Here is a 27,688-nt window from a genome sequence, read left to right on the forward strand (position 1 = left end):
TGAGGCTAGGGTAAGGGCTCGCGAAGACCTGGCGAAGGTGCGCTTGGAGGGGCGGGACAAGCTGAGCGGGACGGCCAGGAAGGACGCGCAGGAAAGACGCACAGGGGCGGGGAAAGAGCGTGAGGCTAAGGTAGGGGCGCGCTCGCGGGGGGGCGGGGCGCGCTCGCGGGGGGCGGGGCGCGCTCGCGGGGGGCGGGGCGCGCTCGCGGCGGGGCGGGGCGCGCTCGCGGGGGGCGGGGCGCGCTCGCGGGGGGCGGGGCGCGCTCGCGGCGGGGCGGGGCGCGCTCGCGGCGGGGCGGGGCGCGCTCGCGGCGGGGCGGGGCGCGCTCGCGGCGGGGCGGGGCGCGCTCGCGGCGGGGCGGGGCGCGCTCGCGGCGGGGCGGGGCGCGCTCGCGGCGGGGCGGGGCGCGCTCGCGGCGGGGCGGGGCGCGCTCGCGGCGGGGCGGGGCGCGCTCGCGGCGGGGCGGGGCGCGCACGGGACCCCTGGGCACCTGACATTGCGCGCTGCGGAGGAGAATGGCGCTGTTTCCTTGTTCAGCTGTTCCAGCCCTCAGGTTCTGGGGCCTGCGAGGTGCGCGGGCGTGGACCCGCTGGCCTCGGTTCGTTCCGGGCGGGGGCGGCTGTGGTGCCGGGCGGGGCCCAGGGAGGAGACCGACCCCCTCAGGCGAGCAGGGATGTCAGGCTTCCCCCTGCGTGGTCAGCGGGACAATTGGAGAAGCTGAAAATGGCAAGTCGCGGCTCAGGCGGCTCTGAAGGGCGTTCTGGAGTCCCGATGGCAACGGTTTCTCGTTTCTTCCCAAGGGTATTTTGGACGTGTGTAAACAACACTTAATGTTCATTCTTGACACCGGGCCCCCGTTTTAGTTAGATTCTGTTCTGTACCTCTCTCTCTTTTTTTTTTTCCCCCACTTAACGTGTTTTGGAGTTACTTCCATTCTAAACTTAAATGCTTTCTCAGTCTTTTATGCTAGTCTGTAGAATTCCCTTCTTTGGACGTTTCATACTTAATTTAACCAGTCTCGTGTTGAAAATGTTTCTAATCTTTGGTTATTAGAAATAGTGCTGTGTTGAATAACCTTGTTCGTACTCCACCTTTTGGATAAATCTCTAGTAGTGGAAGTCCTGTGTCTACATTTTATTGCCCCACATAAACGTTGTGCAATGAATACTCCCACCAGCATATGTTCATACCCTTACTGAGGTTCATACACAGTAACTGCACATTTTGAATCCTTGTCTAGAAATCGGATGTACAAGTGGAAAAATCTTAAGACCATAGTTGTTAATCACAGTTGTTAGGAAACTAACTTCATGCCCAATAATGGACAAATATTTCAGTAAATAATGGTACATTCACTTAATGCCTTCTTACACAACTACCAAAAATACTGAAGAGTTTAATAAAGAGATACCAAGGAGGAGTCTTTCTTTCATCCAGGAAACTTTTGTTGGACTTATCATCCACCAGACTGTTCTAGGTGCAGTGATGGAGCACGGGTCAAATTGTTGCCTCCATGGAGCTTATTTCAGTTTCAGAATCTGCAGGCAGTTGTGTGGTTGGGGCATGGCTAAATAGTGACCTTATCAATCAGTAAGTCCTTGCTACCACTTGCGGCCCAGACTGGAGGCCTGACGGCCCCGTGGAGAGCAGTGTGCTTGCATAGGCTGTCTACGGTTTGGAATTTCTGCCTTTTGAGCTTGTATCTTAGGGGCTCCTGATTGAAAGTGCCCTTTGTCTCCGTTTTCCAAGCAGTGTCTGTGCTTGCTCCTCAGCTTACCCCTGCTCTCAGTAAATCTCATTCCATGTAGCATTTGCTTTAAGTCCTACACCTTCAGTATTTTCTAGATGTTTGGTAGAATTCTGTCTATGTGTTTTTCAGTGACAGACGGTTCACTTGTGTAAACGAAAAGTCCACATTGAGTACCCTGAGTGATACCTTGCACTCGAGTAGGCACTCGACAATGGGTTTTATTTCAATACCAGCGAGCAGCTTTTCAATTTTCCACAGACGCCAACCGGATGTCAGATGTAACTGAATTCTGACTCTGTCATCCTGGAGACAGCACCAGATTCCACAGGTTAAGGGCGGTTAACCTCACTTCAGCCACTGATCCAGGTCCACTGTGCTTCTGACCAGCTGACTACAGATTGGAGCTGCCCATGACCCTTCCTCTGATGTGATTAATCTACAGCCGCTCACAGAGTTCAAGAAACCGGTTCCCTGGGTAGATTGCTAGTTTCTTATAAAGGCTATTAAAAAGTATGAATGAACAGCCAGATAAAGAGACGCCCAGACTGAGGTCTGGGAGAGCTCCAAATGCAGGAGCTTCTGTCCCCGTGGGGTTTGGGGCCTGGCCCATGGAAGCTTTCTGAACCACTTGCTTTTGGGTTTTCATGGAGATTCCAACCCTCTAATTGTGGTTGGTTTCCCTGGCAACCATACCCCATCCTTAGGGGATTTCCAATAATCACCTCATTAACATAAACTCAGCCTAGTTGTAAGAGGCTTGTTATGAATAACAGGACACTCATTTCACTTCATAGCTCTGAAGGGATTTCAGGGCCTGAGGCCGAAAGACCAAATACTGTAACAAAAGGTGTTCCCATTGCTCTTAGGAAATTCTAAGGGTTCTGGGACTAAGACCGAAAGTATATATTGTTAGATATAGTCAAAGCTATGTTTTTTCCAGTAGTCGTATATGGATGTGAGAGTTGGACTATAAAGAAAGCTGAGCGCCGAAGAACTGATGCTTTTGAACTGTTTTGGAGAAGATTCTTGAGCATCCCTCGGACTGCAAAGAGATCCAAAGTCAATCCTGAAGGAAGTCAGTCCTGAATAGTCATTGGAAGGACTGATGCTGAAGCTGAAACTCCAATACTTTGGCTACCTGATGTGAAGAACTGACTCACTGGAAAAGACTGATGCTGGGAAATATTGAAGGCAGGAGTAGAAAGGGTAGACAGAGGATGAGATGGTTGGATGGCGTCGCTGACTTGATGGACATGAGTTTGAGCAAGCCCTGGGAGTTGGTGATGAACAGGGAAGCCTGGCGTGCTGCAGTCCATGGGGTTGCAAAGAGTCAGACAGGACTGAGCGACTGAACTGAATATATATATAATTCTCTACTTTGTCAACAACAACAAAAAATTCTAAATCACAATATCACAACTTTCCTCTCATTCCTTTTGTATTTCCCATAATTTTCATTTAGAAGGAGCACAGAAATGTTTGGCTGAGGACCTTAGGGGAACAGATGTTCTTGACGCTATGTGAAGTGGACATTCAATAGCTGTGGTTGTAGCCAGAGCCATCTTTTTCCGTCCTAACTATGGTTTTCAGAAACCAAATGGAAAATCCCATTGGAGATTTCACTGATGTGCACTCAGGAGAGCTGCCTTGTCTGGTGCTTTTATGGAAGACTTGGGTGGAGGAGAACTTTCTTCAGAATCTGTGGGCATCTCTGGAAGAGCATGGGGAGGAGTGGGAAAGCATTGTTTCCCTGCTGTGTTTCCTGTACTTTCTGCTGGGAGATTTACAGCTGTGGATTTTTTCAAAAGACTGTTGGAATCATCTCTGGCTCTGTTGCTTTTGGCTTCGGCAGCCAAGGCTCAGGGTGCTTGAGTGACTTAATGAAGCAGTGGTGACTAGGGCTCTGACTCCCCCTTTGGTGCCTTCAGCCCTGCCTTCCCTTGCCAGTTCCTCTTTCTCGTTACATACTTTTCTGAGGCCTGTTCTTTGGAAGCCAAGACGATGGTCTGCCAGGAGAGGCATTGCAGGTGGACCGAGTGGCCGTTGAGCCCCTGAGCTGCACTGTCCTCGGCCCCGGACTGTGAGAGGCAGCTGTGCAGTGCGCCCTCAGGAGGGAGGGCGACAGGCACCCTAACGGGAAGAAGGGGAGCCAGTACTGTCACTCTTCAGAGGAGGGCGAAGGTGCCTTCTTACTGGGCTGAGCAGTGGCTTCATGAAGGAGGTGGCCTTGGCTCTGGGAGACTCTAGACATGCTGAGGGGCAAAAGGAGCTGGGTTTAGGGTGAGTACAGAACCAGGAAAGGAGAGGTCCATGAGGGAGTGGTGGGCCTGAAACTGTCACTGTAGGGGGGCGTGTGGTGCTAAGATGCTCTGGTGCTGTGGGATCCGAGGGCATCACGGAGAACCTCAGCAGCAGGGTGTAAGCAGGTGAGTGTGCAGGTTGTGCAGGAGCAAAGGGAAACCAGAGGCAATGGGCCAACAGTGAGCTCGGACCACGCTCCTGGGAGATAGGCTCTGGGTCGTCCTGACCTGTATCTGAAGATGTGCTTTTAGAGTGCTTATTTCTTACCTGAATCACAAATGAGTAAAATAAATACTCTGTTTCCTCTTTTTGTGTTTGTATTCACTTTAGATTTATCAATCATTTGGGGTGGGTTTTCGTCTCAGTTTGTTTAATCTCTTCCTGTCAGGAAGGGGTCTGTACCGAGGGCCGAAGTCCTAGCTGTGGGGCATCGGGGCGTTCTGGAAGATGGGCATGGTGGCTTCCAGCCTTCGGGTGAGAGGCAGGCGCTCTGTGCAGTGGGGCCGGCCGTCTTGAACTCTGCACAGGCTGCCAGCATGCTACCAGCCGGTGATGAAGTTGTGTAGCTCAGGCAGATGCCGAATGAGGCCCCGAGAGCAGATCAGGGAGCCCAGAGCCTTCAGGCCCACCCCGGGCTCTGCCTGTGTGCCCGTGGCCGTACACTTGCTTCAGGTGGACGCATTCAGGTGCTGCTCCTGTCGTGCAGTTTGTGTTGTGTCTGTCTTCTTTCTGGTGCTTCCTGGCTGTGGAGCCTCTTGCTGAGTCCTGATGCCTGTCCGAAGCAAGCCTGTGGCATCTTTATTGTGTGTCTTGCTCCTTTTTTCTTGTGGAAGACCATCTCATACTCCAAACAGTCAGTATTGTGAGAGTCTCAGCTCCTGGCTTCTGCAGATGACCTGAGACTCCTGGAGTTTTGCAGGGTGACCCTCAGCTCCAGTCGGCTCCTGCCTTGCCTGGGTTGTATCATATGTTTGGCTGCTATATAAAATGAGCAGCCTCCTGAATGGTTGTGAACATAGAAGACGGAGTCTCTGCAGCAGTTTGAATCCCTCAGTGTCAGGATATGAGTGTTCCTTTTTGGAATGGTGTCTTGAACCTACTTAATTAACATCCTGTTAATATTTGGCAAAGATGGGTGCAGTAAAGGACAGAAATGGTATGGACCTAACAGAAACAGAAAACATTAAGTAGAGGTGGCAAGCATACACAGAAGAACTATATGAAAAAGATCTTCATGATCCAGATAACCACGATGCTGTGATCACTCACCTAGAGCCAGACATCCTGGAATGTGAAGTCAAGTGGGCCTTAGGAAGCATCACTAAGAACAAACCTAGTGGTAGGCGATGGAATTCCAGTGGAACCATTTCAAATCCTAAAAGATGATGCTGTGAAAGTGCTTCACTCAAAATACCAGCAAATTTGAAAAACTCAGCAGTGGCCACAGGACTGGAAAAGGTCAGTTTTCATTCCAATCCCAAAGAAAGGCAATGCCAAAGAATGTTCAAACTACCACACAATTGCACTCATCGCACATGCTAGCAAAGGGATGCTCAAAATTCTACAAGCCAGGCTTCAACAGTACGTGAAATGTGAACTTCCAGATGTTCAAGCTGGATTTAGAGAAGGCAGAGGAACCAAACTGGTTTGATCATCATCGAAAAAGCAAGAGAGTTCCAGAAAAACATTTACTTCTACTTTATGCCAAAGCCTTTGACTGTGTGGATCACAACAAACTTGTAGAAAATTCTTAAAGAAATGGAAATACCAGACCGCCTTACCTGCCTCCTGAGAAATCTGTATGCAGGTCAAGAAGCAACAGTTAGAACTGGACATGGAACAACAGACTGGTTCCAAATTGGGAAAGGAGTACGACAAGGCTGTATATTGTCACCCTGCTTATTTAACTTATGTGCAGAGTACATCATGTGAAATGTCAGGCTGGATGAAACTCAAGGTGGGATCAGGATTGCCAGGAGAAATAACAATAATCTCAGATATGCAGATGATACCACCCTTATGGCAGAAAGGGAAGAAGAAATAAAGAGCCTCTTGATGAAAGTGAAAGAGGAGAGTGAAAAAAGTTGGCTTAAAGCTCAACATTCAGAAAACGAAGATCATGGCATCTGGTCCCATCACTTAATAGCAAATAGATGGGGAAACAATGGAAACTGAGAGACTTTATCTTTTGGGGGGCTCCAAAATCACTGCAGATGGTGACTGCAGCCATGAAATTAAAAGACATTTGTTCCTTGGAAGAAAAGTTATGACCAACCTAGACAGCATATTAAAAAGCAGAGATGTTACTTTGCCAACAAAGGTCTGTCTAGTCAAAGCTATGGTTTTTCCAGTAGTCATGTTTGGATGTGAGAGTTGAACTATAAAGAAAGCTGAGTGCCAAAGAATTGATGCTTTTGAACTGTGGTGTTGGAGAAGACTCTTGAGAGTCCCTTGGACTGCAAAGAGATCCAGCCAGTTCAATCCTAAAGGAAATCAGTCCTGAGTATTCATTGGAAGGACTGATGCTGTAGCTGAAACTCCAATACTATGGCCACCTGATGCGAAGAACTGACTCATTTGAAAAGACCCTGATGCTGGGAAAGATTGAAGGCGGGAGGGGAAGGGGATGACAGAGGATGAGATGGTTGATTGGCATCACCGACTCAATAGACATGAGTCTGAGCAAGCTCCAGGAGTTGGTGATGGACAGGGAAGCCTGGAGTGCTGCAGTTGATGGGGTCACAAAAAGTCGGACACGACTGAGCGACTGAACTGAACTGAATATTTGGCCAAAAGTCTGAGATGTTTAATTTGCTTTAAATGTCACTGAGTATTTATCACATCCTTTCTATGTTAGGGTGTTTGGCTCTGCAGAGAGCATCCCAAGTTATCTTGGCTCTAGCTTGAGCCTTCGCCAGCTTTCGATAACAGGAATTGTGAAATGATACTTTCCTGAATTGCACAGTCCCCATTAACCTGAAATTTCTGCCCCCAAATAGATCTTGATTTCGGAGTTTCTGTGTTATCCATGATCAGAAAGATGGTCGTGTGTGGGGCGGGAAGGCAGCGTGGTCACTCTTGGTGGGGGGGTTGGTGGAAGGCAGACACTGCTCGCTCTTGCCGGCGTCAGCTCGGCTGTCAGCGGTTGCCTGGCTGTTCTCCTTTTCTGTCAGTATTCCAGGTGGAGGATGGTCCGTATCTTGTTTTGCTGGTGCCTCAAGTGACACTGGAGGTGGAGGCCACGGTCAGAAGAAGTTTCTCCTGCAGGACATCGCTGAGCTGATTAAGACCAAAGCCTGCCAGAGGGTGGTGGTCATGGTGGGGGCCGGCATCAGCACGCCCAGCGGTATCCCAGACTTCAGGTGCCTTGCGCTCCCAGAGCTCGTCCCACAGCTCCCCCCACTCCCTGCTGTCTCTTGAAGGGCTCAGAGCCTCTCGCTTCTCTCTGCAGGTCTCCAGGGGTTGGCTACTACAGCATCCTCCAGCAGTACAAGCTCCCCTACCCTGAGGCCATTTTTGAGCTCTCATTTTTCTTTCATGACCCCAAGCCATTTTTCACTTTCGCCAAGAAGCTGTACCCTGGGAACTATAGGCCTAATGCTACTCACTACTTCCTCCGGTTGCTACATGAGAAGGGGCTGCTTCTGCGGCTCTACACACAGAACATCGACGGGCTTGAGAGAGGTGAGCCTCTGTCCTGTTGCACACTTTTTCACTCCTGCAGGGAAGGCTCAGGTGCCTGTTTCTGGGTAGGGCTGAGGCCTAGTGCTTATTTCCCATCCTTGTGGCTGATTCTGACCCAAGAAGTTTTGCCATTACCTCCACCAAAAATGTCCTCTTTGTGTTTTAAGTATCACTGTTAGGACCTCATTGGCAGACCCATTTTCTAGGTTGTGAGTTTGCGATAGAGCTAAAGTTGACATTGGGAGCTTCTGGTTTTATTGATCTGATGGCTTTCCTTTTTCAGGTTTTCATTATGGAATTTTTTGAGCACACAGTGAGAGGAATGTGATGAACACTCATGGCCTCATTATCTCATCATGGCCAGTCCTGTTTAACCTATGTCCTACCCCCATCTTCTCTTTTGAAGCAAATCCCTCTCATCATAAATTTAATCTATAAATCCAGCAATGGATATCTTTAGAAGGTAAAGCCTTCTAAAACACAGCCGTGATATCATTATCACAGAAAGAAATCACTAACAGTTCCTTAATATCAAATTCATTGTGGTGATTTCTTGACTGTACCTAGCTGATGGCCACGCGGAGTGACTCATGGGTCATGCTGACCTCTGGCCGTGCACTCTGGAGAAGCAGTTGCTGGGCCGTTTCTTTTCTGCAGGTGCTGACGGGCAGCTCTCAGCAAGCCAGCAGCAGCTCAGCCAGGCTACAGATGTCTTGTGAATTGAAAAGAGGAGCTGTCTCAACTCCAGGAAAATGTTTACTTGCTAGAAGGACTCTACAACTTGGAACCACATAGGCAGTAGTGAACACCCCATGGGGATGATCTCTTTCCTGGAGTGCAGCAGCGCAGGCCTGTGGGAAGTGGGAGTGTGCGGCTGTGACCTTCACATGCGTAGAGTGGGGACGGTGGGGAACATGGCCACAAGGGCCAGGTCTTCATACCCGTGGCCTTCCAAAGCTCATGGTGGTAACAGCACTTGCACGATAAGTCACCTTTTGTTTGTTTTTCCACAGGTTTCTGGAAATGTATTTATATTAGCAGTATTTTCTTACTCTTGGTGTCTGTAGCATAGAAAGTGTTTTTCTGGGTGTTGGGTGTAATTTGATCTAGACTTACATCAAATGGTTTTCTACTGTGTTTTCACAGGCTGTTTTTTTTTCTTTTGCTATTCATTAATTAAAAAAATTTCCATACGTTAACATGAATCAGCCACAGGTATATATGCATCTCCTCCCTCTTGAACCTCCCCCCTACCTCCGGCCCCTGTAGGTTGCCACGGACACCTGGCTGAGCTCCCGGAGTCATCCAGCAGATTCTCACGGGCTGTCTAGGTTGCAGTTGTGGTGGACGTGCTTCCGTGCCACTGTCTCCATCTGTCCCATCCTCTCCTCCTCCTCACCCCGTGTGCAGAAGTCTGTCCTTTATGTCTGCATCTCCACTGCTGCCCTGTAAATAGGTTCATCAGTACTGTCTTTCTGGATTCCACGCACATGCATTGATACACGATATTTGTTTTTCTCTTCCTGATTTACTTCACTCTGTATAATAGGCTCTAGGTTCATCCCCCTCATTAGCACTGACTCGAACACATTCCTTTTTAGAGCTGATATCCCACTGTAGACATGTACCACAGCTGCTTTATCTGGTTGTCCGTCGGTGGATGTCTGGGCTGCTTCCATGTCCTAGCTGTTTGTAGACAGTGCTGCAGTGAACACTGAGGTGCTTGTGTCTTTTCCAGTTACAGTTTTCTCAGAGTTTATGCCCAGTAGTGGGACTGTTGGGTCATATGGTAGTTTTATTCATAGTTTTTTTAGGAATCTCCACATTGTTTTCCGTAGTGGCTGTATCAGTGTCCATTCCCACCAACTGTGTCAGAGGGCTCCCTTTCCCCCACACCCTCTCCAGTGTTCACTGCCTTAGGCTTTTCGACGACGGCCGTCTGACTGCTGTGAGCTGGTGACCCGCTGTAGTCTTGGAGCATGTTTTCAGTCATGAGCGATGCTGAGCATCTTTTCACGGGCTTCCCTGGTGGCTCAGATGGTGAAGAGTCTGCCTGCCATGCAGGAGACTGGGTTTGCTCCTTGAGTTGGGACAATCCACTGGAGAAGGGAATAGCAGCCCGCTCCAGTATTCTTGCCTGGGAAATCCAGTGGACAGAGGCGCTTGGTGGGCTGTAGTCCATAGGGCTGCAAAAAGTGCCAGACACAACTGAGCAACTCTCACACACACACACACACACACACACACACACACACACACACAATTATGAGCCATGTCGTTGATTTTTTCCATGTGCTTTGCTTTAACTGTGAGTTGGCTCCTTGTCAAAGCCTTATCACTGAGCTTATTCTGATCAGCGGGGTTTTGTCTGGGTTATAGAGGCAAGGCTTCCACGGAGGAAGGGCTGAGGCTCCTCCTGGGGGCCTGCCACACCCAGAGGTGACACTGAGGGGCTTGTGTGCCCACCCCAGAGGCAGCAGCACTTAGCTTTGGTTTGAATTTCAGCATCTGGCATCCCTGCCTCAAAGCTCGTTGAAGCTCATGGATCCCTTGCCTCGGCCACCTGCACCATCTGCCGGAGACCCTACCCAGGGGAGGACTTCTGGGTAAGTTGTCACAGAGAGTTCTTTCCCGCTGCACTTCTCACTGGGCGTGATCTGGAGAAGTGGCCCTTTATAAGCATTGTGTTGGAAGGACAACAGAACAGTGATACTATGAAAATGATTTTCTTTAATTAAAAAAAATTAATATTTACTTGTCAAAATTAAGGCCGTACAGACAACAAGGATTTACTGAACAGCACAGGGAACTATATTCAGTATCTTTAATAACCTATAAGGGAAAAGAATAAAAAAAATATACAGACAGTTATATGTATAGCCAAATCACTTTGCTATACGCATGAGGCTAATGCAATATTGTAAATCAGCTATACTTCAATATTTTTTTAATGTGCAAGTCCTAACTCCCAGTATCTATGAATATAAACTTATTGGGCCACAGGATATTTGCAGATTAAAAATATTAAGGAAATACAAAATAGGGAAAAGTGAGTCTGCCTTCTGCCAGTTCCTGTAGCCCATTTGATATGTGTGTGTATATATAAACATACATGCACATTTCTATGTACCTACACCCACACACAATTAGTTTTTTCCACTAATGGGATAACTAATGTTCACATTGCTTTGTCCCTGAGCAAAATTTCATGGATATCTTGTGTCGGTAACTATAGCTCTGCTTACTGTTTTTAGTTAGCTATAGAGCATTGCTATTGTTCATTTACTATGTCGTGTCCGGCTCTTTGTGATACCGTGGACTGCAGCACGACAGGGTTCTCCGACCTTCACTGTCTCCCAGAGTTCGCTCAAACTCACGTCCCTTGAGTCAGTGATGCCATCCAACCATCTCATCCTCTGTTGCCCCTTCTCTTCCCGCCTTCAATCTTTCCTAGCCTCAGGGTCTTTTCCAATGAGTCAGTTCTTTGCATCAGGTGGCCAAAGTATTAGAGCTTCAGCTTAGCACCAGACCTTCCAATGAGTGTTCAGGGTGGATTTCCTTTAGGATTGACTGGTTTGATCTCCTTGCTGTCCAAGGGATGCACAAGAGTCTTGTCTAGCACCACAGTTTGAAAGCATCAATTCCTCAGAGTTCAGTCTTCTTTATGGTCCAGCTCTCACATCTGTACATGACTATTGGAAAAACCATAGCTTTGACTATATGGACTTTTGTTGGCAAAGTGATGTCTCTGCTTTCTAATACGCTGTTTAGGTTTTTCATAGCTTTTCTTTCAAGGAGCAAGTGTCTTTTAATTTCGTGGCTGCAGTCACCATCCACAGTGATTTTTGAGCCCAAGAAAATGAAGTCTGTCACTGTTCCATTTTCTTCCCCATCTATTTGCTGTGAAGTGATGGGACCAGATGCCATGATCCTGGTTTTCTGAATGTTGAGTTTTAAGCCAGCTTTTTCACAACACACAGCCTTGATGTGCTCCTTTCCCAGTTTTGAACCAGTCCATTGTTCCATGTATGGTTCAAACTGTTGCTTCTTGACCTGCATACAGGTTTCTCAGGAGGCAAGTAAGGTGGTCTGGTATTCCCATCTCTTTAAGAATTTTCCACAGTTTGTTGTGATCTATACAGTCAAAGGCTTTAGAGTGGTCAGTTAAACAGAAGTAGATGCTTTTCTGGAATTACCTTGATTTCTCTGTGATACAGTGGATGTTGGCAATTTGATCTCTGGTTCCTTTGCCTTTTCTAAATCCAGCTTGAACATGAACGTGAACGTGAACGTGAAGTCGCTCAGTCGTGTCCGACTCTTCGCAACCCCATGGACTGTAGCCTACCAGGCTCCTCTGTCCATGGGATTTTCCAGGCAAGAGTACTGGAGTGGATTGCCATTTCCTTCTCCAAGGGATCTTCCCAACCCAGGGATCGAACCTGGGTCTCCCACATCGTAGACAGACACTTTACCATCTATTGCAGCCTAACTTGAAGGATTTTGAGCATTACTTTGCTGGCATGTGAAATGAGCGCAATTGCACGTTAATTTGAGCATTCTTTGGCAAAGCATTTCTTTGGGATGGGAATGAAAACTTATCTTTTCCAGTCCTGTGGCCACTGCTGAGTTTTCCAGATCTTCTGGCATGTTGAGTCTGGCTAATATTTTGTCAATTTTGTTTATCTTCTCAAAGAACCAGCTTTTGGTTTTATTAATTTTTACTATTTTTCCTTTCATTTCTTTTTCATTTATATGGTTTATTTCCATACCAATTTTTTTTTGTTCTTCTTTTTTGAGTTGTTTTAGGTGTGATGTTAGGTTATCTCTTCAGTGTTTTTCTTGTTTTTAGAGGTAAGATTGTGTTGCTATAAACTTCCCTCTTAGAACTGCTTTTGCTGCATCCCGTAGGCTTTGAGTTGTCGTGTTTTCTTTGTCATTTGTTTCCAGAAGTTTTTTGATTTCCCTTTTGATTTCTTCAGTAACGTGTTGCTTATTTAGAGACGTGTTGTTTAATCTCCAAGTGTTTCTTACAGTTTCTTTCTTGTAATTGATATCTAGTCTCACAGCATTGTGGTCGGAGAAGATGCTTGATATGATTTCAGTTTTCTTAAATTTACTGAGATTAGATTTGTGACCCAAGATATGGTCTGTCCTGGAGAATGTTCCATGTGCACGTGAGAAGAACGTGTATTCTTCTGCATTTGGATCGAGTGTCTCGAAGATGTCAATGAGACTCATCTCATCTAATGTGTCCTTTAAGACTTGTGTTTCCTTGTTAGTTTTCTGCTTTGATGATCTGCCCGCGGCGTGGGGGGCGTTACAGGCCCTTCTCTCAGTTTCTTCTCTGTCTGCCAGTGCCTGTCTTCTGTATTGAGGTGCTCCTGTGTTGTTTAGGATTTTATGACATCAAGAGTTGTTTAGTAGGGGCTCAATTGCCCTCCATGACATTAGCTACAAAATTTTAGGAATATACCCTCCAATCTGTAATCAAATCAAAACTCCTACTCAACCTTATTATACCTTCACATGAAATGTTTGCATTTTCTTGTCTGAATGACAAGATCTATGGGTTTTTCTACAGGAATATAAGGTAGCCCTTTTAATAGCCCTGAAACTTTTGATTTGAACTATCTCTAAGAATTTATAAATGTGTAATCACCAGAAGAAGGATTTGGGCTGCTATTTTTGTTATATTCACAATTGTTATGTCTTCCTCCTGGGTCGATCCTTTGATCATTATGTGATGTCCTTCCTTATCTCTTGTAATCTTCTTTATTATAAGGTCTATTTTGTCTAATATGAGGATTGCTCCTCCAGGTTTCTTTTGATTCCCATTTGCATGGAATATATCTTTCCATCCTCTCACTTTCAGGCTGTATGTATCTTTAGGTCTGAAGTGCGTTTCTTGCAGACAGCATATGTATGGGTCTTATTTTTGTACCCATTCAGCCAGTCTGTGTCTTTTGGTTGGAGCATTTAATCCATTTTCATTTAAAGTAATTATTGATATATATGTTCCTATTGCCATTTTCTTAATTGTTTGGGGTTGATTTTTTATCTTTTTTCTTCTCTTATATTTCTTGACTATATAAATCCTTTTAATATTTGTTGTAAAACTGGTTTGGTGGTACTGAATTCGCTTAACTTTTGCTTGTTTGAAAAGCTTTTTATTTCTCCATCAATTTTGAATGAGATCCTCACTGGGTACAGTATTCTTGGTTGTTGATTTTCCCCTTTCAGTACTTTAAACATATCCTGCCATTCCCTTCTGGCCTGCAGAGTTTCTGCTGAAAGATCAGCTATTAAGCACATGGGGCTTTCCTTGAATGTCACTTGTTGCTTTTCCCTTGCTGCTGCTAATATTCTTTCTTTGCGTTTAGTCTTCGACAGCTTGATCAGCATGTGTCTTGGTGCGCTTCTCCTTGGGTTGATCCTCTGTGGGACTCCTTGTGCCTCTTGGACTTGATTGACTATTTCCTTTTCCATGTTGTGGAAATTTTCAACTATGATCTCTTCTAAAACTTTCTCATATCCTTTCTTTTTCTCTTCTTCTTCTGGGATGCCTATAATTGGAACGTTGGTGCATTTGAAATTGTCCCAGACGTCTCTAAGACTATCCTCAGTTCTTTTCATTCTTTTTACTTTATTCTGCTCTTCAGAAGTTATTTCCACCATTTTGTCTTCCAGCCACTGATCCATCCTTCTGCTTCAGATATTCTGCTATTGACCCCTTCCAGAGCATGTCTAACTGCAGTAATCATGTTCTCTGTCCCTGTGTGTTTGCTCTGTAATTCTTCCAGGTCTTTGTAAATTGACTCTTGCATTTTCTCCATTTTGTTTTCCAGGGTTTTGATCATCTTTGCTATAATTATTCTGAATTCTTTTTCAGGTAGTTTGCCTATTTCCTCTTCATGTATTTGGACTTTTGTGTTTCTGATTTGTTCCTTCATCTGTGTAGTATTTCCCTGACTTTTCATTATTTTCTTTTAACTTACTGTGTTTGAAGTCTCTCTTCCCCAGGCTTCAGTGTTGAATTCTTTCTTCCTTTTGGTTTCTGCCCTCCCATGGTTGGTCCAGTGGTCTGTGTGAGCTTCCTATGGGGTGAGATACTGCTGAGTGTTTTCTTTTTGTTTGTTTGCTTGTTTTTCCTCTGATGGGCAGGGCTGAGTGAGGTGGTGATCCTGTCTGCTGATGGTTGGGTTTGTATTTTTGCTTTGTTTGTTGTTTAGATGGGGTGTTCTGCACAGGGTGCTACTGGTGGTTGTGCGATGCCAGGTCTTATAATTCGGGTGGTTTCCTTTGTGTGAGTTCTCACTGTTTGAAGCGCCCTAGGGCTAGTTCTCTGTAAGTCAGCGTCTTGGAGTCAGCGCTCCCACTCCAGAGGCTCGGGGCTTGATCTTCAGTGCTGTCTCAGAGAGGGCCTGGGTGGAGGAGGACTGGCAGGTCCAAGCCCGGGGCTTGTAACACGCGGTCTGGGGAGAGTTCCCACATGGACGCTGGAGGACCTCACACAGTGGCCTGGGCTAAAGGCAGGCAAACACCGCGTCTCCTCTCCTCTAGACAGTGGTTCGTCCGAGTGTGATCGCCAGACCTGCAGCCTGTGAGCACGTGTTCTGGAAGTAGCTTCTGGCTTCCCTGTGGTGTATTCTAGGCCCCACATACGAGTGACATCATATGGCATTCATTTTTCTCTGCCTTTGCTTAGCGTTACAGTCTCTCGGCCCATCTATGTTGCTGCAGATGGCTTTATTTAATTCTTTTTGATGGCTGAGTGACACACCATTGTGTGTGTACATATATACCGTGTCTTTTGAATCTTAGAATGGCTTTTTTTTTTGTTTTAAAGTAGAGTAAGGTAGAGTGGAAAATCTTAAATAAAGGTGAAACTAAAATAACGACATGGCACAGAATCCTGTCTTTTTTTAATTGAGGTGAATTCACGTAACATAAAATTAGCCATTGTACAGTGCATGCTCTATTGGTATTTAGTGTTTTCACTGTACTGTGCAGCCACCACCTCTGTCTACTTCTGGAGTATTTTCATGACCCACAGGAGAACCCTGTATCCAGTAATCAGTCAACCTTAATTCCCTCCCTGACCCTAAGCCCTTAGCAACCACAGATCTTTATTCATATTATTTTATTGAAGTATAGTCAAACCGGTCAATCCTAAACAAAATCAACCCTAAATATTCATTGGAAGGACGGATGCTGATGCTACAACTCCAATACTTTGGCCATCTGATACATGAAGAGCCAACTCATTGGAAAAGACCGTGATGCTGGCAAAGATAGGGGGCAGGAGGAGAAGGGGCTGACGGGATGAGGTGGTTGGATGGCATCATAGACTCAATGAACATGAGTTTGTGCAAACTCCAGGAGACAGTGAGGGACAGGGAAGCCTGGTGTGCTGCAGTCCATGGTGTGCATGCAGTCCAAGGACACAACTTAGTGACTGAACAGCGAACAGCAATAGCTGATCTACAGTGCTGTCTTCGTGTTAGTGTTAGTGTATCAGTGTTGCATTAGTGTTAGTATTAGTGTATTAGTGTGTTTAGTGTTAGTGTACGAGTGTATTTAGTACTAGTGTGTCAGTGTTGTGTTAGGGTTAGTATGAGGGTATGAGGGTATTTAGTGTTCGTGTATTAGTGTTGTCTTAGTTTTAGTGTTAGTGTATGAGTGTGTCTAGTGTTAATATATGAGTGTATTTAGTACTAGAGTGTTAGTATATTTAGTATTAGGGTATTTAGTGTTAGTGTATTAGTGGTGTTGTTAGTGTGCTTAGTATTAGTGTATTCGTGTGTTTAGTATTAGTGTACGAGTGTATTTAGTACTAGTGTGTCAGTGTTGTGTTAGGGTTAGTATTAGGGTATGAGGGTATTTAGTGTTAGTGTATTAGTGTTGTTGTTAGTGTGCTTAGTATTAGTGTATTCGTGTGTTTAGTATTAGTGTACGAGTGTATTTAGTACTAGTGTGTCAGTGTTGTGTTAGGGTTAGTATGAGGGTATGAGGGTATTTAGTGTTCGTGTATTAGTGTTGTCTTAGTTTTAGTGTTAGTGTATGAGTGTGTCTAGTGCTAGTGTGTCAGTGCTGTGTTAGGGTTAGGATTAGTGTGTTAGTGTTGTGTTAGTGTATTTAGTACTAGTGTGTTAGTGTTTTAGGGTATTTAGTGTTAGTGTATTAGTGTGTCAGTGTTGTGTTAGGGTTAGTATTAGTGTGTGAGTGTTAGTGTGTTAGTGTATTCAGTACTAGTGTGTTAGGATATCCAGTGTTAGTGTACGAGTGTATTTAGTACTAGTGTGTCAGTGTTGTGTTAGGGTTAGTATTAGGGTATGAGGGTATTTAGTGTTCGTGTATTAGTGTTGTCTTAGTTTTAGTGTTAGTGTATGAGTGTGTTTAGTGCTAGTGTGTCAGTGCTGTGTTAGGGTTAGGGTTAGTGTGTTAGTGTTGTGTTAGTGTATTTAGTACTAGTGTGTTAGTGTTTTAGGGTATTTAGTGTTAGTGTATTAGTGTGTCAGTGTTAGTGTATTTAGTACTAGTGTGTTAGTGTTTTAGGGTATTTAGTGTTAGTGTATTAGTGTGTCAGTGTTGTGTTAGGGTTAGTGTGTTAGTGTTAGTGTGTTAGTGTATTCAGTACTAGTGTGTTAGGATATCCAGTGTTAGTGTACGAGTGTATTTAGTACTAGTGTGTCAGTGCTGTGTTAGGGTTAGTATTAGTGTATGAGTGTTGTATGAGTGTGTGTAGTGTTAGTGTATGAGTGTATTTAGTACTAGTGTGGCAGTGTTGTCTTAGTCTCCAGTGTGCAGCAGAGTGGTTCAGTGTATACGTGTGGACCCTTTCTCAGACTCTTTTCCCATACAGGTTCTTATAGAGCATTGAGTGCCCTGTGCTATGTAGTAGGTCCCTGCTGGTTATCTGTTGGACATTTTATATTTACTAGTGTGTATATGGTAAACTCCTGATTGAGTCCTCCCTACTGCAGTTCCTCTTTGGTGACCATCAGTTTGTTTCTGAAATATGTGAGTCTTTTCTGCTGTGTGAATGAGTGCATTTGTATCATATAAACAGTCAGACCCCATGGGCGCGTGACGCCTGTCGTGCTTGTCTGTGTCTGACCTCATGTGGCAGTCTCTGGATGCGTCTGTGCTGCCTCAGGCGTCACTGTTGTTTCTTGACGGTCACGTGATATTCCGTGTGGTGTCTGTGCCACGTCGTCTTTATCCATTCCTCTGTCAGTGCGTCAGCGTTCCGTGTACGTTGGTGATCGTAATTTTGCCTTTTCTAGAATGTCATAGAGTTGGAATAATACAGTAAGCGGCCTTTCTCATTGACTTCTTTCACTTAGTATTATGTATTTAAGGTTCCTCCGTGTCTTTTCATGGCCTGAAAGCTGTTTGGTTTTTTTTTTGAGGCAGAGTTGAAAAAGTTGGCTTAAAGCTCAACATTCAGAAAACTAAGATCATGGCATCCAGTCCCATCACTTCATGAGAAATAGATGGGGAAACAGTTGAAACAGTGTCAGACTTTATTTTTGGGTGCTCCAAAATCACTGCAGATGGTGATTGCAGCCATGAAATTAAAAGATGCTTACTCCTTGGAAGGAAAGTTATGACCAACCTAGATAGCATATTTAAAAGCAGAGATGTTACTTTGCCAACAAAGGTCCATCTAGTCAAGGCTATGGTTTTTCCAGTACTCATGTATGGGTGTTAGAGTTGGACGGTGAGGAAAGCCGAGTGCCCAACAATTGATGCTTTTGAACTGTGGTGTTGGAGAAGACTCTTGAGAGTCCCTTGGACTGCAAGGAGATCCAACCAGTCCATCCTAAAGGAGATCAGTCTTGGGTGTTCATTGGAAGGACTGATGCTGAAGCTGAAACTCTAATACTTTGGCCACCTCATGTGAAGAGTTGACTCATTGGAAAAGACTCTAATGCTGGGAAGGATTGGGGGCAGAAGGAGAAGGGGATGACAGAGGATGAGATGGCTGGATGGCATCACGGACTCGATGGACATGGGTTTGGGTAGACTCCGGGAGCTGGTGATAGACAGGGAGGCCTGGCGTGCTGTGATTCATGGGGTTGCAGAGTTGGACACGACTGAGTGACTGGACTGAACTGAATATTCCAGTGTCTGGATGTGACACGGTCTGTTTATCACCTACTGAAGGACACCTTGGTTGCTTCCAGGTTTTGGTAATTATGAGTAAAGTTGTTACAAACATCCATATGCAGGTTTTCTGTGGATGTGCTTTCAGCTCCTCTGGGTGAATACCAGAGAGTGTGCCTGCTGGCCCTATGGTAAGACTGCGCCTCGTCTTTGTCTCCAGAGCGGCCGCCCCATTTCACATTTCTAGCCACAGTGAATGTGAATTCCTGTTGCTCTGCATCAACAACACTTGGTGTTGATTTTGGCCGTTCTTGTAGGTGGATACTGGTATCTCGTTGTTTTAATTTGCAGTTTCCCAGTGACACGTAACAGAGAAGGCAGTGGCACCCCACTCCAGGGCTCTTGCCTGGAGAATCCCAGGGATGGGGGAGCCTGGTGGGCTGTATTCCATGGGGTCTCTAAGAGCTGGACACGACTGAGTGACTTCACTTTCACGTGTCACTTTTATGCTTTGGAGAAGGAAATGGCAACCCACTCCAGGGCTCTTGCCTGGAGAATCCCAGGGACGGGGGAGCCTGGTGGGCTGTATTCCATGGGGTCTCTAAGAGTTGGACACGACTGAGTGACTTCACTTTCACGTGTCACTTTTATGCTTTGGAGAAGGAAATGGCACCCCACTCCAGGGCTCTTGCCTGGAGAATCCCAGGGACGGGGGAGCCTGGTGGGCTGTATTCCATGGGGTCTCTAAGAGCTGGACACGACTGAGTGACCTCACTTTCACGTGTCACTTTTATGCTTTGGAGAAGGAAATGGCAACCCACTCCAGGGTTCTTGCCTGGAGAATCCCAGGGACAGGGGAGCCTGGTGGGCTGCCATCTATGGGGTCGCACAGAGTTGGACACGACTGAAGTGACTTAGCAGCAGCAGCAGCAGCAGCAGCAGCAGCAGCAGCAACATATACTGTGGAACTTGTTTCTTATACTCATTTGCCATCTGTATCTTCTTTGGTGAGGTCTTGGGCCCATTTTTAAACTGAGTTGCCTATTTGCTTATTGTGAGCTTTAAGAATTCTTTGCATTATCAGATTTGTCTTCTGCAAGTGTTCTCTCCTAGTCTGTGACTCCTCTCATCCTCTTGATGTTGTCTTTCACAGAGGAGGAGTTTCTCGTTTTAATGAGGGAGGTCTGCTTTACCGCATTTCTCTTTCAGTGATCATCTTTTTCCGTATCGTATCGGCTGGTCCGAGTCTCTTGCTTTCTGCATAAACTGTAGGGTCACCTTTTCGCTGTTTTCTGATGATCTAAAGCTTCTGTCTTTGGAGCCGTGCACGTGGTTGCGCTTTGTCTCTGTGCTGCTGCTGTGCAGTCCCTCAGTCGTGTCTGACCCTCTGTGACCCTATGGACCTTTGTAGAGCTTCCCGAATCTGTAGTTTGATATCTTTTGGATTTTTGCTTAAGAAACCCAAGCCCTCAGTCATGGTGATTCCTCTGGACCGTGGCTGCCCCATGCCTGTGGACCGTGTGTTCCTTCTTTGGACCCTGGGTTAAACACCTCTGAGGTTGCCCCACGCTCTGCCCAGAAGCCCTGGCCACTCTTTTCTACATCCTGTCTTGTTCCCCTGGGTGCTGCATTCTGAGTCTTCCGCCTGATCTACTTTCCAGTTTATTGATACATTGTTCTTCCATAGAGGATAAAGCCCCTCCTCTGAGCTTTAATTTTCAGTACTCTACTTTTTATTACTTCGAGTCCTATCTGGTTCCTTTCCAAATCCACTGCAATACTTTGTATAGCTTTTTATCTCCAACAAGTATTTCAGACCTGTCCTTTAAAAAATTTAAGCATAATACAGTTTTCATCTGGATCTGCTAATATCTAAAGTCCCTGAATAGTCCGTTTCTTTTGTCCGTTGTTTCTGCTGCTCCTTACTGGGTTCAGCCTGAAAAACACATTTGCATTAGCAGTGAAGGTTTACCTTATAAGGCAAGTGTCTTTTCCCTTAGTTTCCTCTTCTGGTGTCTAGCCCAAGTATGAACAAGTGTTCAGTTCAGTTCAGTCGCTCAGTCGTGTCCGACTCTTTGCAACCCCATGAATCGCAGCACGCCAGGCCTCCCTGTCCATCACCAACTCCCGGAGTTCACTCAGACTCACATCCATCAAGTCCGTGATGCCATCCAGCCATCTCATCCTCGGTCGTCCCCTTCTCCTCCTGCCCCCAATCACCCCCAGCATCAAAGTCTTTTCCAATGAGTCAACTCTTCGCATGAGGTGGCCAAAGTCCTGGAGCTTCAGCTTTAGCATCATTCCTTCCAAAGAAATCCCAGGGCTGATTTCCTTTAGAATGGACTGGTTGGATCTCCCCGCAGTCCAAGGGACCCTCAAGAGTCTTCTCCAACACCACAGTTCAAAAGCATCAATTCTTCGGCACTCAGCCTTCGTCACAGTCCAACTCTCACATCCATACATGACCACAGGAAAAACCATAGCCTTGACTAGACGGACCTTTGTTGGCAAAGTAATGTCTTTGCTTTTGAATATGCTCTCTAGGTTGGTCATAACTTCTTACAAGGAGTAAGCATCTTTTAATTTCATGGCTGCAGTCACCATCTGCAGTGATTTTGGAGCCCCCAAAAATAAAGTCTGACACTGCTTCCACTGTTTCCCCATCTACTTCCCATGGAGTGATGGGACTGGATGCCATGATCTTCGTTTTCTGAATGTTGAGCTTTAAGCCAACTTTTTCACTCTCCTCTTTCACTTTCATCAAGAGGCTTTTTAGCTCCTCTTCCCTTTCTGCCATAAGGCTGGTGTCATCTGCATATCTGAGCTTATTGATATTTCTCCCGGCAATCTTGATTCCAGCTTGTGCGTCTTCCAGCCCAGCATTTCTCATGATGTACTCTGCATAGAAGTCAAATAAGCAGGGTGACAATATACAGCCTTGATGTACTCCTTTTCCTATTTGGAAACAGTCTGTTGTTCCATGTCCAGTTCTAACTGTTGCTTCCTGGCCTGCATACAGATTTCTCAAGAGGCAGGTTAGGTGGTCTGGTATTCCCATCTCTTTCAGATTTTTCCACAGTTTATTGTGATCCACACAGTCAAAGGCTTTGGCATAGTCAATAAAGCAGAAATAGATGTTTTTCTGGAACTCTCTTGCTTTTTCCACGATCCAGCGGATGTTGGCAATTTGATCTCTGGTTCCTCTGCCTTTTTGAAAACCAGCTTGAACATCAGGAAGATCACGGTTCACGTATTGCTGAAGCCTGGCTTGGAGAATTTTGAGCATTACTTTACTAGCGTGTGAGATGAGTGCAATTGTGCGGTAGTTTGAGCATTCTTTGGCATTGGCTTTCTTTGGGATTGGAATGAAAACTGACCTTTTCCAGTCCTGTGGCCACTGCTGAGTTTTCCCAATTTGCTGGCATATTGAGTGCAGCACTTTCACAGCATCATCTTTCAGGATTTGAAATAGCTCAACTGGAATTCCATCACCTCCACTAGCTTTGTTCGTAGTGATGCTTTCTAAGGTCCACTTGACTTCACATTCTAGGATGTCTGGCTCTAGATGAGTGATCACACCATCGTGATTATCCGGGTTGTGAAGATCCTTTTTGTATTCTTGCCACCTCTTCTTAATATCTTCTGCTTCTGTTAGGTCCATATCATTTCTGTCCTTTATCGAGCCCATCTTTGCATGAAACATTCCCTTGGTATCTCTAATTTTCTTGAAGAGATCTCTAGTCTTTCCCATTCTCTTCTGTTCCTCTATTTGTTTGCATTGATCGCTGAAGAAGGCTTTCTTATCTCTTTTTGCTATTCTTTGGAACTCTGCATTTAGATGCTTGTATCTTTCCCTTTCTCCTTTGCTTTTTGCCTCTCTTCTTTTCACAGCTATTTGTAAGGCCTCCCCAGACAGCCATTTTGCTTTTTTGCATTTCTTTTCCATGGGGATGGTCTTGATCCCTGTCTCCTGTACAATGTCACGAACCTCATTCCATAATTCATCAGGCACTCTATCTATCAGATCCAGGCCCTTAAATCTATTTCTCACTTCCACTGTATAATCATAAAGGACTTGATTTAGGTCATACCTGAATGGTCTAGCGGTTTTCCCTACTTTCTTCAATTTCAGTCTGAATTTGGTAATAAGGAGTTCATGATCTGAACAAGTGTAGCAGGATATAATGACTCACATCTGCTTCACCTTGGCCTGCAAGTAGGAGGTCTGTGGATAGTGTTGAGAGTCATAACTCCAGCCAGTGAGTTCAAGCTGACCTGAATGTCTTCAGGGCTAAGGTCCTGTCAGGATCACTTCAGCTAAAATCAGGGACAAATTTATACTGTCGTTTTCATTGAATAACACCTGTTGTAAGCCAGATGCCTACAGAGTACTGCTGAGGACTGTTTAATTAGTACAGTGGACTTTGAACATGGGTTTGAACTGTGTGGGTTGAACTGTGGTTTGAACTCATACGTGGATTTTTAAGAAAATAACTGTGAACTCTGGGACTATATGATCCACAGCTGATTGAATCACAGATACAGAACCACAGATATGGACGAACCATGTGTACAGAGGGCTTAACCTAAATTTTGTGCAGATTTCCGTTGTGCAAAGGACTGTCGCCCCGGCCCCCGTGTTGTTTGAGGGTCAGCTGGGCTTCCTCACCAGCTGAGCGCCTCTGACAGGCACTCCTGCAGGGCGCAGAGCATAGTGGCCAGTGTGTCAGGTGTCATGTCGTATCCCAGATCTGCTTTCAAATCCTGCCACCTCCCCAGGTTCTGGGTGCTATAGGGAATAAAGCTGGCAGAGTGTCAGTAACTGCTGAAGCTGGGTTCTTCACACACAGGGGCGTCACTGTGCTTCTGTCTCAGCTGTTGGGACTGTTTGACACTTTCTCAGTAAGAAGTTGGTTTTGCCTTTTCAAGTGTGTATGGCTCCTTCAGACCACTCTCCCTGTGTCACCCAGGCTGACGTGATGGTGGACAGGGTCCCCCGCTGCCCCGTCTGCTCTGGCGTCACGAAGCCTGACATCGTGTTCTTCGGGGAGCCGCTGCCTGCTAGGTTCCTGCTGCATCTGGCTGACTTCCCCATGGCAGACCTGCTGCTCATCCTTGGGACCTCCCTGGAGGTTTGTCAGCAGGCCTAATGGGGCACACACGTGTGGGGAGGAGGCTAGCGAGACAAGGCAGAGGAAGTGAGGGCTGGTGGGACACTCTGGGGCCCTGCCTTTGGAATGTGAGTGGATTCATCATGTGAGGAAGCAGTGGTGGTCCAGGCCAAGAGAGCGGCAGTCTGCATGGGAGGACGGGGGGAAGGAAGGTGTCCAGAGTGCGGGTGGGCACGACGCGTGAGGGCAGCGATGTCAGGCAGGAGCAGGCTTCCAAGGTTGCATCTATCACAGAGACCGATTTTCTGTAGAAGCAGTGAAACCAGGGGTGTATCTGGTCATCCTTGAGATCAGAGATCTGGGAACTGGATGAATTGAGCGCATATCCAGGAGGCTGAGCCTAGTCAGACTCGGGGACTGTGAGAGATGGCAGAGGGCTGGACTTAGAGCCTGGCGTCTCCTCGAGGACTGGGGAGGGAGGTGTCTGTCTCTCCTGTGGGAGGTCAGGGCCTTTGCTGAGGCGTCTGGATTGGGGTTGCCGAATTCAGTTCTGCACATGCGTTTTGAGGTGCTTGGGAGATGCACCTGGACCGGACGTTTGGGAAGCTTCTAAAGGCTGTGATGAGACCCTGAAGGCACTGTGCCTGACTGGATTCAGGCACCACGGGGGCAGAGGAGCCAGAAAGACCTGTGCCCAGGCCTCCAACCAGCCAGAGACCCAGAGCTGTGTGTGTTTTCCCCGAGTTTGCCAGGCCCCGTTGTAGCGGGTGCATCAGGAGCCCCTCAGTGGCGGTCCCTCCGAGGGGTTGGGCACTTGCCCTCAGGGAGCAGGAACAGATAGATGGGCCATCACATCACTGGTGAGTGGATGGGGAGGGCAGGCGAGACGCGTGGGTGAACGTCAGCAGGGAGGCCTGCAGGAGCCAGGAGAGGCAGGAGAGACGGGCGTGGACGAGAGGGAGGCTCGGGGAGGGGGACCCAAGGGCTGAGACCGCACAGCGGGAGCGCTCCTGCGGAACGGAAGCGGTGCTGGGTTTTCTCCGTACCCAAGGTCTGGCCTTGGTCAGGCTGCACCTCCAGGGCCTCAGGGACTGTGGCACAAAGGTCCTGAGGGCCTGGGAAAGCGCGCACCCTGCTCCTCACCTTTGGGCAACTTTTCAGGTGGAACCTTTTGCCAGCTTGTCTGATGCCGTGCGGAGCTCGGTGCCCCGACTGCTCATCAACCGGGACTTGGTGGGGTCCTTGGCTAGGAATCCTCGGGGCAGGGACGTGGTCCAGCTGGGGGACGTGGTCCATGGTGTGAAAAGGCTGGTGGAGCTGCTCGGCTGGACAGATGACATCCAGGACCTCATCCAGAGGGAAACTGGACAGGTATGGCCTGCTGCAGTCACAGGAGGGGTCTCTTCTGCTCCGGGGTCTGCTTGACCTTGAGCAGAGCCCTGTTTGGCTAACACTGTAACAGTAGCAGGTAATATTGCTGTTAACTCTGCACCAGGCACTGTCCGGGCCGCCTGTGTGCTTATTAATGAGGTGCTGTGATTCTTCTTCCCGCCATTTAGACATGAAGAAACTGCTGCCTTGTGCCTGCTCCGAGTGGCAGATGAGGGTCCAGGCCCACGGGGCTGTGGTTCCACAGCCATCCCACTTCAGCTCTCTGTGCCCTAAAATGAAGGAGCACCACACAGCTTCAGGCTAAGACGTGGTTCTCAAGTTCTTGGAACCAGTATGGGATGATGCTTTTAGGACAGTGTGAGAGCCATTGACTTATCTACTGGCGGTAGAAAGCCAGCCTTCATTGCTCTAGGTATCAAGCCTCCTCCAAGTGAAGTTTCCCACGAAAATCAGCATGTATAGCCTTCATGTGAGGGGTTATTTTCTACAGGGGGCAGCATTAAACGTCTGAAGTCTGTCTCTCAAGAGGATTGTTTACGATTACAGCCAGGTGTCACCAGAATGCTCCTGTTCTCGCCTCAGGAAACCTTCCTGCCTTTGGCTGTGCCTGCCTTAGGGCTTTAGCACCATGGGTCAGCCCTTTCCTTTCATCTCCACTGGCAAAAGCCCCCAGCCTTTGGCTATAGGCTATTTTCTTACCAATTTGGACCAAAGTGAGAATATGAGGCTTTTTAAGGCTATGAGAACTTGCAGTTACATTGTTTGCATGGAGTTGGACATCACTGCCCTTCAATCCAGAGTTTGGCTCTTAGGGATAAGCTGCAGGGCGGTGTCATTTCTCAGTTCACTGGAGGAAATAAAGACCGTCATGCCTGTCACATGGCTGTATCACCTGATGCAAGTCCAGCTAACTACGACGCTTTCACTTTGCATCTCCAGAGGAACAGCAGCAGATGCCGCCCTCCCAGGGGAGTAGAGGCCTTGGTCATGTCCACTTGGCAGCTTACACAGGAGCCTTTCCTTACCTAGGGACTGACTTCCTGCTTTCATATAAGCACAAGTAGCTGCTACGGGCTTTCGGAATTAGTCCTATATGATTTGACCTGAGCCATTTTCTAGTTCCAGAGAAATTTGTGTAGTGTGTTACAATTTTAGGGGTTTATTTTAAAAGAGTTGCTGCCCAAGAGTAAACACTAAGGGGTGAATGGAAGTGAAAGTTGGATCACCTTTCCAAATAGTCAGTGTTCTTGAGCACGTGAGCCTCAGTATGTCTATATTGGTTACTTAAGCAAAGCCCTTTTAGCCACCCAGTTTTGCCCAGACCTGCTTGGCATCGTCTTAACTTGGTTAAATAGCATTTGCAGACAGAAAAGCTTCCATTTTATGAAACTTTGATTCCAGGCCCTCACATGTACCCAGTGTGTTCTCAGTAACCAATTTCCTCTTTGTGTTCCAGTTTGATGGCTGGGACAGACTGTGAGGAATGCCTGTCACACCAGAGGTTACTTGGGAGTCACTGCCCATTTCTGATGAAGACTTCTGCCTGAGGAACAGCTCGGGCACATTTACAAATTAAGGCCGAACCAGAAGACGCAACCCGAGGCTGCCCCTGGAGTGTCTTCCTGGGTCGTAAACCCTGTGCACTCAGGGTCACTCGTCACAGATGTGAAGGCGCTGCCTGGGCTGACTTTGTTGTTTAAGTCTTCACTCTGCTGAAGCTCTTAATGTCAAAAGCTTTTTTCTGACGGTGAATCTTTTGAACTCAGACTGCCTAGAACCCCAAGTTGGGATCCATGTGAAGGGCAGGGTCAACGTCTGTCCTCCGGGGTGAGCAGCCCCAGCCCCTCCCGGGAGTGGGTCTGGGTCCCGGGTAATGCACTCAAGTCTTCAAGCACCCTGGCCTCTTTAGTAGGCTTATTTTTAGTCTGTCCTTTTCTGGCATGAAATAAATTTTAATATACAAACTGGGCATTCCTTCATTTTTGTCACCTAAACGGGACAGGAATGGGGAAACTTCGAGGTGTGGGTGTTTCTCCTCTACTGCCTGAGGACCGAGAACATTTGTCCCTGAATACATCCACAGGCCCTTCAGAGCACCCAACACACCCTTTTCCCTGAGGCCTTTCACATCAACCCCAGAAACTCATCTGTTTCAGACCATTCTAGCAGCCTTCCCCCGCAACCAGGCCTTTTCCCATTAATGCTGCGTGAATTAACCTCTAAGACAGAAGGCATTGCTCACTTGTTAGCAGCCACACTGCTGTTTGGGCAGAACCTACTGGGGTCTTCCTGCTTTGGCACAGGCCCTGTCTGGGGCTGCCCCAGGCGCAGCTCCTGCCC

At 46.9% G+C, this 27,688-nt stretch overlaps 1 protein-coding gene across 2 annotated transcripts; it reads left to right on the plus strand.

Annotated features, from left to right (window-relative positions):
- Nucleotides 1-475: 475 nt before the first annotated feature.
- SIRT3 (sirtuin 3) lies at nucleotides 476-27,310 on the plus strand. 2 transcript variants are annotated; one of them, XM_052661844.1, is made up of 7 exons: nucleotides 476-599; nucleotides 7,226-7,414; nucleotides 7,504-7,736; nucleotides 10,242-10,342; nucleotides 23,816-23,977; nucleotides 25,118-25,327; nucleotides 26,805-27,310. In XM_052661844.1, exons 1-7 carry the CDS (start codon nucleotides 517-519, stop codon nucleotides 26,826-26,828), a joined length of 1,002 nt encoding a protein of 333 aa, XP_052517804.1. In that variant the 5' UTR covers nucleotides 476-516; the 3' UTR covers nucleotides 26,829-27,310. The 2 variants fall into 2 exon arrangements, with proteins under 2 accessions (XP_052517804.1, XP_052517805.1); XM_052661845.1 differs by lacking the exon at nucleotides 7,226-7,414 and having other exon boundaries at nucleotides 517-599.
- Nucleotides 27,311-27,688: the final 378 nt, after the last annotated feature.

The sequence above is a fragment of the Budorcas taxicolor genome, chromosome 25 (genome assembly GCF_023091745.1).
Source record: "Budorcas taxicolor isolate Tak-1 chromosome 25, Takin1.1, whole genome shotgun sequence".
In the NCBI taxonomy this organism is placed as follows: domain Eukaryota; kingdom Metazoa; phylum Chordata; class Mammalia; order Artiodactyla; family Bovidae; genus Budorcas; species Budorcas taxicolor.

What these genes read in the sequence shown, in the direction of transcription:
- SIRT3 (XM_052661844.1), top strand. Translation starts at nt 517, where the DNA reads ATGGCGCTGTTTCCTTGTTCAGCTGTTCCAGCCCTCAGGTTCTGGGGC. An exon ending in GCGTGGACCCGCTGGCCTCG is followed by an intron (nt 600 to 7,225) that starts GTTCGTTCCGGG and finishes CTTTTCTGTCAG; the next exon opens with TATTCCAGGTGGAGGATGGT. An exon ending in CATCGACGGGCTTGAGAGAG is followed by an intron (nt 7,737 to 10,241) that starts GTGAGCCTCTGT and finishes TTTGAATTTCAG; the next exon opens with CATCTGGCATCCCTGCCTCA.